The sequence below is a fragment of the Protopterus annectens genome, chromosome 8.part0 (genome assembly GCF_019279795.1).
Source record: "Protopterus annectens isolate FY-2018-M chromosome 8.part0, PAN1.0, whole genome shotgun sequence".
Lineage (NCBI taxonomy): Eukaryota > Metazoa > Chordata > Ceratodontiformes > Protopteridae > Protopterus > Protopterus annectens.
In genome coordinates, this window is record NC_056741.1 from 888,200,606 (window position 1) to 888,219,591 (window position 18,986).

The following is an 18,986-nucleotide window of genomic DNA, read 5'->3' on the forward strand; positions in this document are numbered from 1 at the left end:
CCCAAAAGGGGAAGAATGGATTGCAGTGTGACCATCCGAAATCTTGTTTTCTTGACTGATTTGTTCAAGACACTGAGATCCAAAATCGGTCTCCAGTCCCCTATTTTCTTTGGAACTAAAAAGAACCTTGAGTAGATTCCGGATCCTTGCTGGTCTGCTGGCACTGACTGAATTGCTCTTTTTGCAAGCAGTTTTGAAATTTCCAAAGCTGCTATATCCCTTTGAGCGGGTGGAACATCTGGAAGGGATTTTTGACTGATTTGGAAAACGAAGAAAGGGGATAGAATAGCCTTCGAAATGATGGACTGTACCCATTTGTCTTGAGTCAGGGATAGCCAGGCTTCTGGGTACAGTGACAATCTTCCCCGACTGCCTCGAAGATGGGCAGTCGGGCAACACCTCAGGGATGCTGAAAGGGCTTGTCAGGAAAGGCTTCCCGATTGCCCTGGTTCTGCGGACCCCCCCTGCCCCTAGGGCGACGTCTACCATTGTTATTCCCACCTCTGCCTTTGGTAGGAAAGCGACTCTGTGCGCCAGGCGAAGTCCCTTGAGATTGTTTACGGAACCACATCTTCCCACCCTTCTGGCCTTTGGGGTAAGGCCTAGAAGGAGTCGAAAAACGGACTCCGACGGCAGAAAGGGTCTTGCCATCAGTCTCGCACCTAGTCAGGGTTTCTTTCACTTGAGGACCAAAGAGAGATGATCCATCAAAAGGGGAGTTCGTGAAAGACGTCTTGAAAGGTTCCGCAAAGTTGCATAGCCGCATCCAGGCGTGCCTACGTAAGGCTACCCCTGTCCCTGCGGCTCTGCTCGCTCCATCGGCCGCATAAGAGAGGAGGCATGGAGGAGTTGGATATGGAATTAGGGTAGCCAGCTGCGTGTTCATTTTCTCTTGAAACCCGCAGCTGTAGGGTCCTTAACATTTCACTCGCTTCCTTGATCAAGTCCCTTTGAAGACGAGTGAAATGGCACAGGTAATTCAGCGAACGCATGGTAAATGTCGCTGAGGAGAACATCCGCTTCCCGTACCTATCCATGGACCTAGATTCCTTGTTAGGTGGATGGACAGGCACTGAAGGATCAGCCAGTTCCTTCTTTGTGGCAGCAGCTACCACCATAGCATCCACAGAAACTCCTTTTGATAAAAACTGCTTGTCTGATGGAGCTGTGATGAATTTGGAGGGTCTCCTGGGAGTGGGGTCCACTGAATCAGGAGCCGTCCATGCCTTCTTAGCAACCACCTGCATGAGGGGGTCGAAGGGGACACCCAGGAGGTGGAAGGACGAGAGCCAAACGCCACAAGATACACAGATTCGTCCTCCGAAGGGTTGAGGGCTGGCCAATTTCCCTCTGTTTCAGGATCTCCAGAATGTCTGCAAATGAGACATCTTCAGAAGGGGAACGGGGAACCCTCAGAATCATCCAGATCTGTGTCCGACGTGATAGACTCAGGTGAGTCAATGTGCTTCCTCTTGCACTTCCTCTTCCGAGGAGGCTCTTCTGCCAAATCAGGAGAGGCCTCGAAGAGGATGAAATCCCAAAGGGGGCTCCTGAGGAGCTGGCTCTCTGCGGTCCGGGATGAGGGAGTGAGTCGACTTACCCTGAGGCAGCATAGGAGGGGCTGACGGAGCCGACTGTGGAGTAGAGCCAGGCTCTAACACACTCCGCATGACCTCGAATGCACCCCTGTCAGGCAGAGCCAGAGGTCCCCGCCCGAGGAGCTAAGGACCCCTCGGCACCGACAGTGATGGCTCCGAGGCCGATGTCGGAGCCGAACTCACCAGCGCCGAAGCACCGAGAGGGAGAGGGGGGTCGGACAAGGGTCCGATGCCACTCACCCCCTCGGAGCCGACGAGGGAAGTCCGGCGCCGAGATTCCTCCAAGGAAGAAAACGGAGCCGACGACGGCGCCGAAGACAATTGTCTCGGCTCCGAAGTGACCACAGTCTCGGTTCCGACACGACCCGGCTCCGAACTCAAGAGAGTCGAAGGAGGAAAGAGTTGATGGACCGGGGCCGGCACCGACTGATGAGTCGGGCTCTGAAGCATCTGGGCTAGTGCCTCGGACTTAAGTAGTCGACTCACCACCCTCTGAAGGTCATGATCGGAGAGCCTCGATGACCTAGAGGAATGAGACCTTTGGCTCCGTTCAGACAGCAGGGGAGATCCTGGAGCCGAATGAACGGAGCCAAGAGAAGGTGACCTAGACCTCTTTCTGGTTGTCGGCTCAAGATCTTGTCGGAGCCGACACGGGTACTCGATAACCCCGGCTCCGGCCGGAGCCGAGGAAGCCACAGAAACTGTGGACTGAGTCTTATCGGCTCCCACCCGAGCCCATAAAGGCAAAGGTTGAACAACCTGAGGTGTCGGCTCAGAAGCCGGAGCCAAGACCTCGATGCCTTAGAGGGCTTCCCTGTTGAGACAGACAGGGAATCCTCTGGCTTCAACAAGCCTCTCAGAATTAGCTTGTTTTTCTTTCCTGCAGGACCCTGGGGCTGAAGCCATGGCAAACAGCACAGGAGTCCTGCAGGTGCAAAGGCCCCAGACAATAGACACAAGAAGTGTGAGCGTCTGTCAGAGACATTTTCTGACAGCACGCATCACACTTCTTGAATCCGGAGACCTTTGCTTCTTTAGACATAGCCTAACTGACAGGTGTACACAAACACACACTCAAACACCCAGTTATACCCTGTCAGAAAATATAATAATTTTGTAATAATACTAGAATTTAAGTACAAAATTATAGTAAACTACACAAACACTCCCTTAGGGAAGAGAAGGCCTAAGGCCCAAGGGAAGAACCAAAGGTTCTTTTAGAAAGAAACGGGAAAAATAGGGTCGGGGATAAAGTTCTATAATCTACACTAATCTAAGAAGAATTTAACTTAAAAAGGGGTAAAAAGAGTAACTTTTAGAAGAAAAAGCTAACACTCACCAGGAACCGGTAGAAGCAACCAACCTCGAAGCTGTAGCGGCAAACGAGATCTGAGGTAACTCTCGCCTAGCATTGTGGGATATAAGGGGAGCCTCGAGCCGGTGGAACCAACTCTCGAGCTTTTAGAGTGGCCGAGTCGGAGCCGAGGTCGGCTCCGAACCCATCCAGCAAGAATGAAGGCGAGATAGACAACTTAACATCTTTTAGTTATGTACTTACCATAACTTCGGATGTATGGGATCCATCTCGCCTACATTCATAACTGATGGGTTCGGAGCCGATCCATCGGCTCCGACTCGGCCAACTAGTATACTAGAACGAAGTCTCTTATTGGCTGGGCTACCTCTATCCCAGGATGCACCACACCTGCTTCCCCAGATCTTGTTTGTTCGCTTTCATACTTACATGCAAACACAGAAAAATAGCAGTTACTCCAACCAACTGAAGTTCTTCAAGAGAAGATCTCCAAATCGACCTACATTTCCTCTAAATCCGAATGGAAGGGGGAAAGGAGGGTGGGTCGTATGAATGTAGGCGAGATGGATCCCATACATCCGAAGTTATGGTAAGTACATAACTAAAAGATGTAATGGGATCCTATCTCGCCTACATTCATAACTGATGGGACAGCGTCCCTAGCACCTAAATCCCGGGTGGCTCATTGGAAAACACTCCTGAGAACTGTGGAACCAAAGGAAGCCCTGCCTCGAGAAACCACATCTAGTTTGTAATGAGAAATGAAAGTGTGCGGAGAAGTCCAGGTAGCCGCAGCACAAATATCATCTATTGATAATTTGGAGTGAAATGCTACAGAAGTAGCCATTGCCCTGGTAGAATGAGCCCTGACTGGAAAAGGAGGCTCTTTGTCAGCCTGCGAATAAATGAAACAGATGCAATCTTTAATCCATTTGGCTATGGAGGTTTTAGCCACTGGTTGACCCAACCTGTTTATTGCAAAGGACACAAACAGTTGATTTGATTTCCGCGTCTGAGTAGTCCTGTTCAAATAAAAACGCAGTTGTCTATGGACTTCCAACTGATGAAGGATATATTCTGCATTATTGGAGAATTCGGGAAAAAATACAGGGAGCTCTAGAGACTGTTGAATGCAGAAAGAAGATGCTACCTTTGGTAAAAAAGAGGGATTTAATTTAAGGGACACTCTATGTTTGTGAAAAATCAAATAAGGAGGATTAGAACAAAGAGCCTGAAGCTCTGAAACCCGCTTGGCCGAAGTTATGGCCACTAAAAAAGCGGTTTTCCAAGACAGGAATTTCATATCACAGGTAGCTGCCGGTTCAAAGGGGCGGGCAGTTAAGGCAGCCAGGACCAAATTTAGGTCCCAAGGGGGGACAGGATGAGATATTGGGGGCCTAAGGAGCCACGCTCCTTTAAGGAAAGACTTGCAAAGCTTGTTTGCCATTAATGAAGGTTCAAAAGAAACATGAAAATTAGAGATGGCCGCTAGTTGAACCTTAATCGTGGAAACTGAGGAGCCCAACTGAAAAAGAGAGGCCAGGAAATTCAAGACCTCCGGTACTGGGGTGGTAAGAGGGTCTATACCTCATCGCTGTGCCCAAAGGGCAAACCTTTTCCATTTGCTGGAATACAGTTTGATAGTGGAAGGTTTGTGAGAAGAAGACAAAATGTGGATAACCTCCGGAGAGAGGGAACTGTCCCTGACTAAGGATGGAAGTGGAGTAACCACGCAGCCAACCTCAAGGACCTGAGAGATGGGTGAGACTGTCCTGACTGATGAGTCAACAGGTCTGGCACCGGGTCCAGAAACCATGGACCTTCCACCGCATACCTCCGAAGGAAGGGGAACCAGACCTGACGAGGCCAGTGCGGGGCAATCAAAATCATGTCACTCTCCAGGTAAATTGCCTTCTGTATCACCCTCGGCAGGAGGGGAACCGGAGGGAAGGCATAAAGGAGACCGGGGGGCCAAATGTGGGTTAGAGCGTCCCTGGGAATCTGTCCCCGAGAGGGGGTCAGAGTGAAGAACTCTCTGCACTTCGCATTGTGGGGGCTGGCAAACAAGTCGCAGCAAGGGAGACCCCAGTTGGCGAAGATTTTCGCAGCCACGCTTTGGTTGAGGGACCACTCGTGGGGTAACAGGATAGTCCTGCTTAGTCTGTCCGCAATCACATTGGATTTCCCCGGTATGTGCGTTGCCATTAGGAAGCGGTTGGTAGCTACCGCCCAGTGCCAAAGTCTCATGGCTTCTCTGCACAGTGGGTACGACCTGGTCCACCTTGCTTGTTTATATACCAAACTACCGACATGTTGTCGGATAGGATAGCAATCAGACCTTGCGGGAGAGCGTGATGGAGAGCTTGTAGTACCAGTAGCACCGCTCTCATTTCCAAGATATTGATGTGCAAATGCGCTTCCTGGGGTTGCCATGTGCCTTGGACAGACCTGTCCAGATAATGACCCCCCCACCCTACCTGGGAGGCGTCCGTGGTCACAGTGGCAACGGGGGACTGAAGGATAAAAGGTCGCCCCTGGTCGAGATTGGATCGGAGGAGCCACCAACGCAGATCTCGACGGCAACTTTCCGTAATCATAACCAAGTGGTTCAAGGGGAGTTCCTGATAGGACCATTGAACCGACAGTAGCCATTGCAGCACCCGCATGTGCAGTCTGGCTAAGGGGACTAGGAGAATAGTTGATGCCATCGAGCCCAATACCTGCAGAATCAGATTGGCCGGAGCTCTTGATAGAGGGAGGCAGGATCGAACTTGGTTCTGCAAAACCTGAATTCTTGCTGCCGGTAAGAAGGCGCGCATCCTTTTTGTGTCTAACTCTGCGCCTATAAAGGTAATACGCTGAGATGGCTGTAGCACAGATTTCTGCCAGTTGAAAGTGATTCCTAGGAAACGGCCCAAGCTGACTGTGGCCATGAGCGCCTGAATTAGTAGATGCTTGGAGGTGGCCGTAAGGAGCCAGTCGTCTAGGTATGGAAACACTTGGAATCCTAGACTTCTCAGGTGAGCAGTCACCACTGCCAGACACTTGGTGAACAACCTGGGGGCTGTGGTGAGACCAAAGGGCAGTGCTCGAAACTGGAAATGACTGTCTCCCAGGCGGAAGTGTAAATGACTCCTGGACTCTTGACTTATCAAAATGTGATAGTAAGCATCCTTGAGATCTATGGAGCACATCCAGACATCCTTCTCCAATAGTGGGAGAATGGACTGAAGAGTGATCATTTGGAATTTGGACTTTTTCACAAAGCGATTCAATGAACTGAGGTCCAAAATGGGCCTGAAGTCCCCTGTCTTTTTTGGCACCAAAAATAGTCTTGAGTAAGTTCCTGATCTGATCTGATCGGCGGGGACAGGCTGGATGACTCCTTTTTCTAGCAGCTTTGAAACCTCTATTGCTGCTTGATCCCACTGACTGGGTGGCACGTCCGGGATTTCCCTGAAGGGAAGGGGGGGCTTGATGAAGGGAATGAGATAGCCTCCGGTAATAATCCGGAGCACCCACTGGTTGCTGGTAATAGCTCCCCAAGCTTGTGGGTGTTCCGCAAAACGACCCCCGACTGGCTCCGGAGCTGCACAGTCGGGCACCAACTCAGGGACGTTGAGCGTAGGAGGAACCACGAAAGGAATCGCGGTCTCCAGAGTTACGGGGGCCTCTGCCACCTCTGGGGCGGCGTCTTCCCGAATCCCCCCCCCTGCCTCTAGAGGGGGGAATCACTGGGTGGAGTAGGGAAAGATCTCTGAGTTTTCCTGAACCACATTTTCCCTCCTCTCTGGGCCTTGGGGTAAGGCCTAGAGGGAGCAGAAAAATGGGCCCCAACGGCAGTCAAGGTCTTGCCCTCCTGCTCGCACCGAGTCAGTGTGTCCTTCACCTTGGGTCCAAACAAAGAGGACCCATCAAAAGGGGTGTCAGCGAAGGAAGACTTGAAGGCCTCTGCAAAGGAACACAAGCGTAACCAGGCGTGTCTCCTGAGGGCCATGCCTGTTCCCGCTGCTCTACTCGCCCCCTCGGCCGCATACGAGATGAGCCTCATGGACGAGTTCACAATGGATGATAAGGTAGTCATCTGGGCGCCAACAGTGTGGGCTAACGCCTCAGGTAGATTACCTGTGAGGGACTCACTTAGCTCTTTAAGGAGGTCCCTTTGGAGCCTAGTAAAATGACACAGGTAATTCAGCGACCGTAAGGTAAAGGCCGCTGAAGAAAGGGTACACTTCCCGTACCTATCCATGCTCCTGGAATCCTTATTAGGAGGGTGGATAGACGTTGAAGCCTCTGCCATGTCCTGCTGTGTGGCAGATGCCACCACCATCGCATCTACAGGAACTCCTTTCGTTAAAAATTCCTTTTGAGGGGGGGCTGAAAGGAATTTGTTGGGTCTTGCAGGCACCGGTTCCACAGAGTCAGGGTGCTCCCAAGCCCTTCGAGAAATTAAATCAAGTAATTCATCGAAGGGCGGAGACACCCAAGAGGCGGAGGGTGGGCCCCGAAGGCCTTGAGGAAGACTGACTCCTCAGTGGAAGGGGTTTTGGCCTGCCAATCTCCTCTCTGTCTCAGAATCTCAAGGATATCCGAGAAAGAGACATCATCCGAAGATGATTTTGGGGACCTCTCCGCATCATCGAGGTCAGTGTCAGATGTGACAGACTCATCTTGGGAGTCTACGTGCTTCCTCTTGCACAATTTCTTCCGTGGAGGCTCATCCGAAGCGGTTTCGGACGGACCCCCCGGAAGAAGGGAACCCCCCACGGGGGTATCCTCAGGCCCTACTGTCATGGGACTGCAGTACGCCAGAAGCACCAGTCTCCAGGTCTAGGGACAGTGAGATGGAAACCTGCTGAGCCGGCAAGGACATGGCCAGCGCGCTCCTCATGGCCTCAAAGGCAGGACCTCCAGACTCCATGGAGGTCACTGGCTGAGAGACCACGACGGCACTAGGAATCCCCGCAGCCGATGCTCCGAGGGGGAGACTAGGCACCGAGGCACCTAGTTCCAAGATGTTCCCCTTGGCCCCGGCTGAGGAAGTCCCGGTACCGAACCCTGAACCCGAGGACAGGGTAGGAACAATGGTCGGAACCGATAAACCTCGAAGGGGTCTTGGTTCCGACTGTACGGCTCTGCCTTGCTCCACCATTACCGACTCCAACGGCTTCGAGGAGGTTGGAGGAGGAATCGAAAGTTTCGAGGGGGGGATTGGCTCCGGGGCCGAATGGGCTGGAGCCGAGACCATTTTTGCAAAAACCGGAGACTGGAAAAGCCTCTGAATAACCCTATCCAAATCTTAATCAGACAATTTGGAGGATTTAGAGGAAGTAGAAAGGGGTCGAGACGACTTCTCTCTCGGCTCAGACAAGGTAGGGGAACGGCTCCGAAAGGGCTCCAACACTATCGGCGCCGGCTCCGACACAGCATGAATAAGGATCGGCGCCGAAGGAGCTTTCGGAGCCGAGGGGGAAGAGCCTGAGCTGCACACCTCCACCGGCTCCGGGATCAATGGAACCGAGGGAGGTGATTCGCCTCTCGATGTTCCAACCTGCGGCTCCGAAACTAATGGAGCCGAGGAAAGAGGCATCGAGGCAGACCCTTCGACCCTCGGCTCCGAAGTCAGTGGAGCCGAGGAAGAAGAGGTCGACTTATGCTTCTTAGCAGTTGGCTCCGACGGACTGGTCGGAGCCGACGACCTTTTCTTTTTAGAAGCAGTAGCAGGAGATGAAGCCAAAGCTTCCTCAAAGGAGGGCTTAATAAGGCCCTTCAGGATCAATTTATTTTTTCGTTCTTGAAGAACCCTAGCAGAAAAAGCATGACACACACTACATGTCTCTTGCAAATGCTTTGGCCCTAAACAATACACGCAAATAGCATGACTGTCGGTGATAGACATTTTATAATTGCACCTAGTGAACTTTTTGAACCCAGATTTCTGCTCTTTAGACATTTTAGTGTGAATAACCCTATCCAATAATCTAATTTCACACAAGGACAGTACTGACCAAAACTGTTAGAGCGCGAGAAAAAACGGTGCGAGCCCTCTGAAGACAAGGTTTACCTCACAGGGGAGACAACAACAACAAGGGAACACAACAACGGGCAAAAGCCCTCTAACTTAAACGGGCTTTGCCCGGAAAAGAAAAGGGGTAAAATAGACAACACACTCACTCAACTAAGAAGGGCAAAGGCCCTCTAACTTAAACGGGCCTTGCCCGAATACCAACCGATATAAAACTGACCAATAACACTCAACAATGCACGGAATAGCTGTTAAAACAGCTGTTGATTGAATTTATGAAGAAAACCCCAGGTCAAAAGACCAGAAAAGTAATAAAAATACACTTAGCTCCAGCCAAGTCGAGACCACGTCTAGCTTGTAAAGCGGCAAACGAGATCTGGGGAAGCAGGTGTGGTGCATCCTGGGATAGAGGGTAGCCCAGCCAATAAGAGACTTCGTTCTAGTATACTAGTTGGCCGAGTCGGAGCCGATGGATAGGCTCCGAACCCATCAGTTATGAATGTAGGCGAGATAGGATCCCATTACATCTTTCCATTTTCCTTACTGGATGCTTGCCTCTCTGCAGTCTCCAGTGTACTTTCACAAAGAGACTACTTTCTGTACAGAGACATTTTTTTGTAAGTTAATAATTTTCTGTTTCAAATTACTCTATTTGGGGATAGCCTTTTATTACTTCAATACTTTAAGATATTTCTTTTCAGGAGCTATTTGGTTGAAATGATGCATTACTACCACATTTATGACTGCCCTAGTTGAGACGTCAATTTGAGAAAAGTGGCTAAACATAGTTTTGTTTTTTTGTGCTCCTTGTTGCCTGTATTAGCATTACCCATGCCTTCTGTCTATGACTATGTCTTGCATCTCTAAATGTTCACTAAAAGATTAGGCCAGGATATATTCCTAGCTGCCTATCATCTGCTGCTTCAGCAGCTCTGCTGAAGCCTTGTGCTAAAACAGTAGCACAAATGCCGACTCTGAAGGTCTGAATAATTACCTTTTATTCTGATATCACTCAATAGCTGGTATACCAAAATGTTCCACCTAATGCCCTGCTATTAATGTATTATGCTATATTAAACCACTTGTTAGGCAAGATCAGTAGCAGGCATGATGCAAATTTAACATGCAGTCACAAATGCAAGACCACTAACTGTATACATTTTGTAGGTGTCTTGATAAAAGTTCTGTAGATCCCTGTGCCTCTCCTAAAAACTTCACCATTGAGCTAAATAAAAATACCTGACTCATAATGCTTCCACTGAATATTACACTGCATCATGCTTAAATGTGCATAGTTGTCATTAAACGTACAAAATCAGAGACAGAGAGAGAGAGAGAGTCACACAAGCCAGCAAACAGAACACCAGAAAGAAGGTAGGCATGAAGAGTTGGGGCAATCATAACCCAGTGTGCTAGCTTACTGCAAGAGGGCATGCACTGCAATCTTGAAGGGGCTAATCTCCATCTTCTCAACAACATAAACATATATGTCCCTGCCCATGCATCTGTACCAGTTGCAATGATCTCCTTGATCTCCAGTTTCAACTATCAACAGGGTAGCAACATGACTTCCAGAAAGTATTCCATGATCTTCCTCCTCTTCCCAAAGAGACAGAAAGAGAAGCAAAGAGAGAGAGATGAGCAAGCATAGCCTTGCCATTGCTGTCTTTCTGCCTCTGTCTCTCCCCCTTGCCAACCCCTTCACTGTTCAAGCCACTTGGTGAATGCAGGTTGCCTGGATCATAGTCAGGGTTTCATGCCACTAAATCACAGAGCTGGTTTACTAATGAAAGAAATCTTCATCATTTTTTTTAAATATGGCAAACTATTTCTTCTTTCACCAGGAACTTCCTACATGCAGACTTTGGCATTCAGCTCTTAACTTCTTCACATTGTATATACGCTTCATGATTTCCCACCCACCTAATAAACTCAATGCATTTGTTCTACTTTTGGCCCAGGGAGCTGCCACCAGCAGATATCTTGGCTCACCTCCAGAACTGGAATTCTCACTCTGGCATTATGAAGAAACTTGTGAGGCTGACACTAAGCACAGCCTAGCCACATCACCTCAGCTAATAATAATGAGTATCATAGAGTCAAAGAACCATAGCAATAAGTTATCATTATCTTCCTTGATCCGCAAAGGATAAAATGGTGTATAATTACACTGAAATATATTCAGCACTAAATGCTTAAGATGTACCTACTTTTAGGAAGTCTGTATTTCAGCAATTATTTAGGCTTGGTGCCATCAATCCATGCTCTCACCTTTCCGCTCAGAAGGGAAAGGAACACTGCAACTAGATTCTCCATTACGTCCCACACCAAGTAAATATCAGTCACATTCAAGCTCAGGTTTCTGTGGCTACTGACAGAAATGTAACTATTTTGTTAGAAACCATGCCACTTAATTTTTTTTTAAAGTATGTAGTCCATTACCTTGAGGCAACAGAGACCTCGCCATATAAGTTAAAAACAGGACTATGTCTGAGAAGAGACTGTAATTTAAATTTGCCCTTTAGTAAGATGATCTCATCCCAGTTTCGCCTTAGTCACCAATGAAAATGTCAAAAAGATAGCAAGATACCAAGCAGAGGGTCAGAGGCCTACATTATTGATATATCTGCTAAGATGATGTAAGTGATTAAAATGCACCACAGAGTTTACAGGATGCTAACCCTGAAATATTTTTTATACAAAAATATATATTTGTTTACATCTTTCAGTTTGCTCATACACAAGCCCGTACCAGTTGCCTATATGGTGGCAGCTTAGGCTGTTGACATGTCATAGGCTTAGCAGAACTACCATAGTAAAACAAGACCTGAGAAAGTGGAGCATGAAATAATCTCATCTGTTTTTGATAATATTTAAAGTGAAAACACAAACTGCTGTGAGGTCATTAATGATTTCAGTCTAATGACAAAGTAAAGAGCTATATAAAGTCCCCCCTCCCCCACAAAAAAAAAAAAAAATTAAAAAAAAAACAAAACTGTATTAAAAAATCTAAAGGCATATGTAAAGATGTTGAGGGTTAATGAAATATGGAAATGTGTCACAGGTCCTCAGTGATTTCTGTAACAAAAAGAGCAGCACAATTCTTTCTTTTACATTTACTGCATATGATTCCTAACTACTGCATATATCCAAGCTACTTACTTCTTCCCTGACTTGTGAGGTAAAAGAGGCATACTGCTATAATGATCTGGGAGCTCTTTAAGAAGGAAAGATAGGCAACAGACAAGTCATAATTCTTTGGTGTTAGTACTACAGCCTCCTTAAGATCTTTTTCTTTAACCCATGAAGGATATTTATTTATTTATTGGCATTTGATTACCAGGATAGTCCACTGGGCTGTAAGAGCACATTTTCAGTGGAGGCCCGGGAAGAAAAGCTCCAAGTACATGTAACAATTAAATTAAATTGTACAGGCAGGCTCATTTCCAGAGTTCCAATTTATATACATACATAGATACAAAACATACAAATATAAAGCCATTTACAGTGAAGGCCTGGGGGGAGAAGCTCCAGGTACATGCAACAGTCTTGAACAACTGTATAGGTAGAATATGATACGAAATCAAGAAATATATACCTTCAGTTCTTGCAATGCCTAAGTTACAGTGGTCCTCCCACTATCCTTCCAAAGTATCACAACAGATAATGGACCGACTATTCCTGTAAGAAGTATTCAAGGGCATGGCTATGCAGTCTATGTTGCCTTTCTACTATCCGACAACGTCTTAAACAATATATAAAATTGTTCTCAGCATCAAAAATGACAAGTCTACTACCTCAATGTAACATTGCTGTTATGACCTATTTACTAAGTATAGACATTTGCAGTGTACATGTCTGCAGGCATGCTTGTATGACTTAAGAGGACACATTTATTTCTAGCAGACTCTCTGTATGCCAGATTTCTGGTGAAACATACCTTAACATTAATAAGGCTTGATTCCGGTTGTGAACAAAGCTAGCTGTCATCATAGTATCACTTTCACAAACATTAATTACTGAAATGATTTACAAATGTTATCAAACAAAGATTTCAGACAGATTAAGCATCACACCAAAGTATTAACTGTTAGTGGTATTTTACATTACCTTTGTTCTGATTATTCTCCACTGCCCCATCTTGCTGCTTGCCTATAATGAGAAAGGAATGACAAACACAACACATAAAAACTGACAACACAGTGACACAACACAATGGCAATATACACAACTGTACAATACAAACAAAACACAAACATGTAAACATTAATTACTGTAATCCCCAACACTATAGAAAGTGATGGGAATCTATTTTTTTTATAATTCTAACGCAAACTGGAAAATGTTCTGAAACTGGATATAGTATTTTTCAGCTATCTAGATCCTTGCACAATTTCTATGTAAATTTAAGCAACTATAAGGACTTAAGTATTTCAGAAATATTTTCTGTTAAAAGCAACAATATGTAGTGTATACTTGCATTATTTTCATTTATAAATGGGAACATGAAAAATGTCCACTCCCATGCCATGTCCAGAAATTAAATATATACATAAAGTGCCAAGCTATTTTGTGTTATCAATATACTATAGTATAGTTCCATACTTACCATAATGTCAAAGAATGTCTCTACATATAAAATTAGCAAGTTGAGCAATAAGATTTTCAATACTTTTGTGTGGCAGGCATACTTCATGATTCTGAAACTGTACTTACAAATCATCTGTATATTAAAAAAATGGACAGTCAGTATAAAAATACTGGTAAACACCACTAAGGAAATTTACCCTCCACAAAACATTTTCTGACTGCATATCTCATTTATATTTGATCGTACCAGTAATATCCCCTTCTATCTGTTTTCGCCATGAGATAATTTTCTCTCAGTTTATCCTCGTGTCTCCTCCCCTTAATCAACACAGCCATATCAGCAGCCTCCTTTGGCCATAACAATAAATACGCAAAGTTCTTGTCGCAACAGACATGGCCAGTGCTAAGTGATGTGGAGTGAATTCCATTCTTCCGCAAATGTACAGGTTCTTACATTCAGCTTGCATGTTGTGTTTACAAGTGATGTGTAAAAGCTCCTAAGGTTTGAATACAGCATAACAAACTGCTTTTATACAGTTTGTATTGACTCAATTTGTTTAATTGTACACATACTAAATTGTGAACTTTGGAATTTATTTATGAATTATATTTATTTTCCATTTGATAACTTGGCAAGTGAAAAAGAAGTTATGTTCTTACCATAACGTTCCATCTGTGTTGTTGATCTTCATTCATTAATTAATGATGGGCATTGGTTCCGTCCTCGGAACTGAGTTGGCCTTATAACAAGCTTGTGCCAGCCAAAAAAACTCTTGAGCTAAGCTTTCCCCATAGTGCCCTTCTCCCTGTTACCTCGGATCGAGTTTGCCCATGATAAAGAAAGCAGAGGCGTTTTCTGAGCAGGTCCCCTAATGTGGGATTTGGACAAAATCTGAACCTCCAGGAGCCCCTTGGAGGGGGAAGGATGGTGGGACATAATGAATGAATGAAGATCAACAACACAGATGGAACGTTATGGTAAGAACATAACTTCTTTATCTGATGTTGTTAATCTTCATTCATTCCTTACTGATGGGACAGAGTCTCTAGCTACCTTATGCCTTAGGAGGCCCTATGGAAGGATGTTCCTGAGTACCATTGAACCAAAGGATGCTTTCCCTCTGGAGACCAAATCCAATTTGTAATGAGTGATAAAGGTATGAGGGGTAGCTCATGTTGCAGCTGCACATATATCATCCATTGAAGCCCTTGAATGAAAACCAGCAGAAGTCGCCACTGATCTGGTTGAGTGTGCTTTGAACTTGCTTGGTAGAGGAATTTTATTACGTTGGTAGATAAAGCATATACAATTTCTCAATCACTTAGATAAAGTTACCTTAGAAACAGTTTCCCAAACTTGGTCCTGAATAGGAAAGAAATAACTGGTCTGATTTACGTACTGATCTAGTTCTGTCTAGGTAAAATCATAACTGTCTGTGTACATCCAGTAAATGAAGACAGTATTCTCTTTTATTTGAGAAGTTTGGAAAAAAGACTGGTAGGTCAATTGTCTGATTAATAGTCAATTCTGAAATAACTTTGGGCAGAAAGGAAGGGTTAGTCCGGAGTGATACTCTGCCCTTATGAAAGACCATATAAGGGCATTTTATGCACAAGGCCTGAAGTTCGGATATGAGTCTTGCTGAGGTGGTGGCCACTAAAAATAGGGATCTCCAAGATAAGATCTTATATTGCAAGTGACAACAGGTTAAAAAGGTGATTGTGTCAGGAATTGCTGTACTAGTGTCAAACTCCAAGGTTCGATTGGTTCTTTAAAGGGTGGTCTGGTGTACGAGACCTGTTTCAAGAACGTTTTACAGAGATAATGGGAAATTAAGGGTGAGTCTTGGAATCCATTGTGGAAGTTTGAGATAATAGTCAGATGTACTCAAATAGTGGAGGCTGCCACTCCTGAATGAATAAGGCTTGACAAATAATCCAATACCATACTAACTGGTGCTGAGCAAGGGTCTAGTTCTTTCTGTTGAGACCAAATAAGGAATCTCTTCCATTTGCTAAGATACATTTTACTGGTGGATTGTTTGTGTGAAGCCAGAAGAATGTTTCATACAGGGGAGGTAAGGCTATTCTGCTTGGCAATTACTGGAAGTGGAGAAATCAAGCTGTCAGCTTGAGACTGGACATGTTTGGATGTATCAGTCCCTGCGGTTGCGACAGTAATTCTGGAGTTGGATCCAGAATCCATGGTTGGTGTACGAGGTGAGGCCAAAGGAAAGGGAACCAAATTTGTCAGGGCCAGTAGGGTGCAATGAGGATTACTCTGCTTCTCAACTGAAGGGCCTTCTTTAGAAATTGTGGGATCAGGGGAAGGGGAGGGAAAACATAAAAAAGTCCCGTGGGCCAATCTTGTATTATAGCATCCCTCAGGGACTCACCCTGTGGGGGAATTAGGGCAAAGTAGCTGTTGCATTTGTGATTTGCTGGAGAGGTGAATAGGTCACAGCAAGGCTGGCTCCAGCAGCTGAAGATCTTCGCCACTATGGTTGAATTGAGGGACCACTCGTGAGGCAGGAGGATGCATCTGTTCAATTTGTTTGCAATCACGTTGGAATCCCCGAGAATGTGCACTGCTATCAGAAAGCAGCTGGAAGCTGTTGCCCATTGCCAAATTCTCATGGCCTCTCGACACAACGGGTAGGACTTGGTTCCCCCTTGTTTGTTGATATGCCAGACCGCCAACATGTTGTGGGACTGCATAGCAATTGTCCCTGATGGGAGGGCAGATTGAAAGGTTGTAATGCTAGAAGCACCGCCCTCCATTCTAGAACATTGATATGCAGATTGGCCTCCAGAGGGGACCAAGTGCCTTGGACTGTCTTTCCCAGGAAGTGCCCCCCAACCCACGCCCTATCAGGGAAGTGTCAATGGTCACTATGACCTTGAGCTGAGATGGAGAGAAAGGGCGACTTCCATAGGTCTTTTTCTGGCTTCATCCACAAAGGTAAATCTTGTTTGCATTGGTTTGTAATGCAGATATGAAAGTACATAGGGTGATTCAGAGGGGACCACTGTGTTAATAGGAGCCACTGAAGAAGTCTCATGTGCAGTCTCGCCAGAGGAACTATTGTAATTAATGCTGCCATTGATCCTAGAAGTTGGAGGACAGCCTAAGCTGGAACTTTGTCTTGAGAGAGTATCACCCGGAGTTAGGACCTCAGTCTTTCTAATCTGTGACCTGGAAGGGAGACTAGGCAAGACTGAGTATTGAAAGTTGCGCCATTGAATGCCAGGGTTTGAGAAGGAGTCAACTTGCATTTCTCCTTGTTGACTGGGATTCCTAGGTATTTTGCTAGTTTTAGAGTGTAATGTAAGGCTGTAACCAGTAGACGCTTTGTGGGAACGGTAAGGAGCCAATCATCTAAGTATGGAAACACTTGGAATCCTTCAGTCTCGGGTGAGCTGTTACCACTACCATGCCTTTCGTGAACACTCAGGGGGCCATACAAAGTCTAAAGGGCATCTCCCGGAATTGATAATGCTTGGCTCCCAGCCAGAAGTGAAGGAATCTTATGAAGCATTTGTCCATTTTTATGTGGTAATATGCATCCTGAAGATCTATTGAGCACATCAAATTGTCTTTCTCCAGGAAGGGTAGGATAGACTGAACTGTGACCATCTGGAATTTTGTTTGGCTGACAAATTTGTTCAGAATCGGTCTCCAGTCCCCTGTCTTTTTTGGCACTAAAAAGCACCTCGAGTAAAATCCGGATCCTATTTGGTGTGGTGGGACTGCTTGGATGACTCTTTTTTTTAAACAGATTTTGTATTTCTTGAGCTGTTGCTTTCCTTTGACTGGGTGGAACATCAGGAATGTGCCTTAATGGCTTTGGGCAAATATTGAAGGGTATGTGATAACCTCTGGTGATTATATTCTGCACCCAAGAATCTGTGGTTATTGTTTGCCAGGCAGGGGGGTGCAGACAGAAACGTCCCCCGACTGCTTCCAGAGGAAAGCAATCAGGCCGCTCTTCAGGAGCGTTGGTAGGGCTATCCAGAGAAAGAGTCTCTGCACCCCTGGTTGCATGGACCCTCTCTGCCTCTGTAGGGGTGTCTTCCAGATGAGTTACCCCCTCTGCCCTGGGGGGGTAAACCCACCACGTGTGTCATGGAAAGAACCCTGGGATTTCTTGTGCCATATCTTTCCACTCCTCTGATTCCTAGAGAAGGATCACTGGGGGGGGGGTGTGGAAAAATGCACGCCCATGGCAGACAGGGTCTTGCCATCCTTTTCACACCTGGCTAACGTGTCTTTCAAATTTGGGCCAAAGAGGGAAGAAGCTTCCACTGGAACATTAAGAAAAGAAGACTTAAAATGGTCGCAAAGTCACAAAGGTACATCCAGGCATGACGTCTCATGACAACCCCTGAACCCACAGCTCTAGCCGCCCCTTCAGTAGTGTGAGAGATTAACCGCATGGATGGGTTGGATACAGAGTCCAGGGTTGCAAGCTGTGAGGCAACTTTGTCGCGTACCTCATCAGAGACTGCTCCTGCTAAGATTCTGGAGAGTTCCGAGACTAGGCCTCTCTGGAGCCTGGTAAAGTGTGCCAAGTAATTCAAGGACTGAGTGGCAAAGGTCGATGAGGCAAACGCTCACTTCCATAACATGTCCATCACCCGAGACTCCCTGTTTAGGGGTGGACAGTATGGCTCTCCTTGGCAAGCTCTTTCTTAGTGGCCACCGCCACCACAAGAGCATCTACCGGTAGGCCTTTGGATCAGTGTGGACTTTCTTCTTTCAGGGACAGAATTTTGTCTGGTCTCCAGGGAATTGGTTCAACGGTATCAGGACTCTTCCATGCGCGCTGCATGACGAGTTGGACTAGTTCCTCTGCAGGCAGGGTCACCCAAGAAGTAGAGGGTTGAGCACAAAAAGCCTGCAAGAAAACAGACTCCTCAGAGGAGGGGTTGGTATTCTTCCAGCCTCCCCACTGTTTCAAGGTTTCTAGTATGTCTCTGAAGGAGACATCATCAGGGGGCGACTGTGGGGACCCCTCCCCCTCATCGTAGTCCGTATCTTCCATGAGGGACTCTTCGGGGGAGTCCACATGCTTCCTCTTGCACGATCTCTTGCGTGGTACCTGCTCGGCGGGAACATCCGAAGAGGACTCAGAAGAGAGAGCGCCCTGTGGTAGGGTATCATGAGGCTCTTGTGCTCGATGTCCTGATGTGGTGGACTGTGTCAGCTGCATATCAGAGGGGGTAAATGTATGGCACTCCATCGCCGAGGGAATCATCTGTGTGCTTGCGGAGGCAAGGGCCCTCTTCATCTCCTGGAAAGCTGGCCCACCCGAAAAGGGATCGAAGCCCGGAACCGAGAAGGACAACCTTGGAACCAGAGTTACACCCCGCTCCAATGAGCCCACTCCCAGGAAAGGAGCCCTGAGAGGACTTCGTGCTGCCAAGACAACGGGAACAGCCGCAGATGGTGCTGTAG

General features: G+C 46.6%; 1 protein-coding gene across 6 annotated transcripts in view; it reads right to left on the reverse strand.

Moving 5' to 3' along the window:
* LOC122809137 (plasma membrane calcium-transporting ATPase 3) overlaps nt 1–18,986 on the reverse strand; it is a 4,021,470-nt gene that overhangs the window by 1,972,537 nt on the left and 2,029,947 nt on the right. For 4 of the 6 annotated variants that reach the window (XM_044080406.1, XM_044080412.1, XM_044080407.1 and 1 more), the window contains one exon: nt 13,049–13,090. The exons of the other annotated variants lie outside the window; for them this stretch is intronic. In XM_044080406.1, the coding sequence (XP_043936341.1) occupies nt 13,049–13,090 (42 nt within the window). The remainder of the gene's footprint in view (nt 1–13,048; nt 13,091–18,986) is intronic. 6 annotated transcript variants of the gene reach the window in all.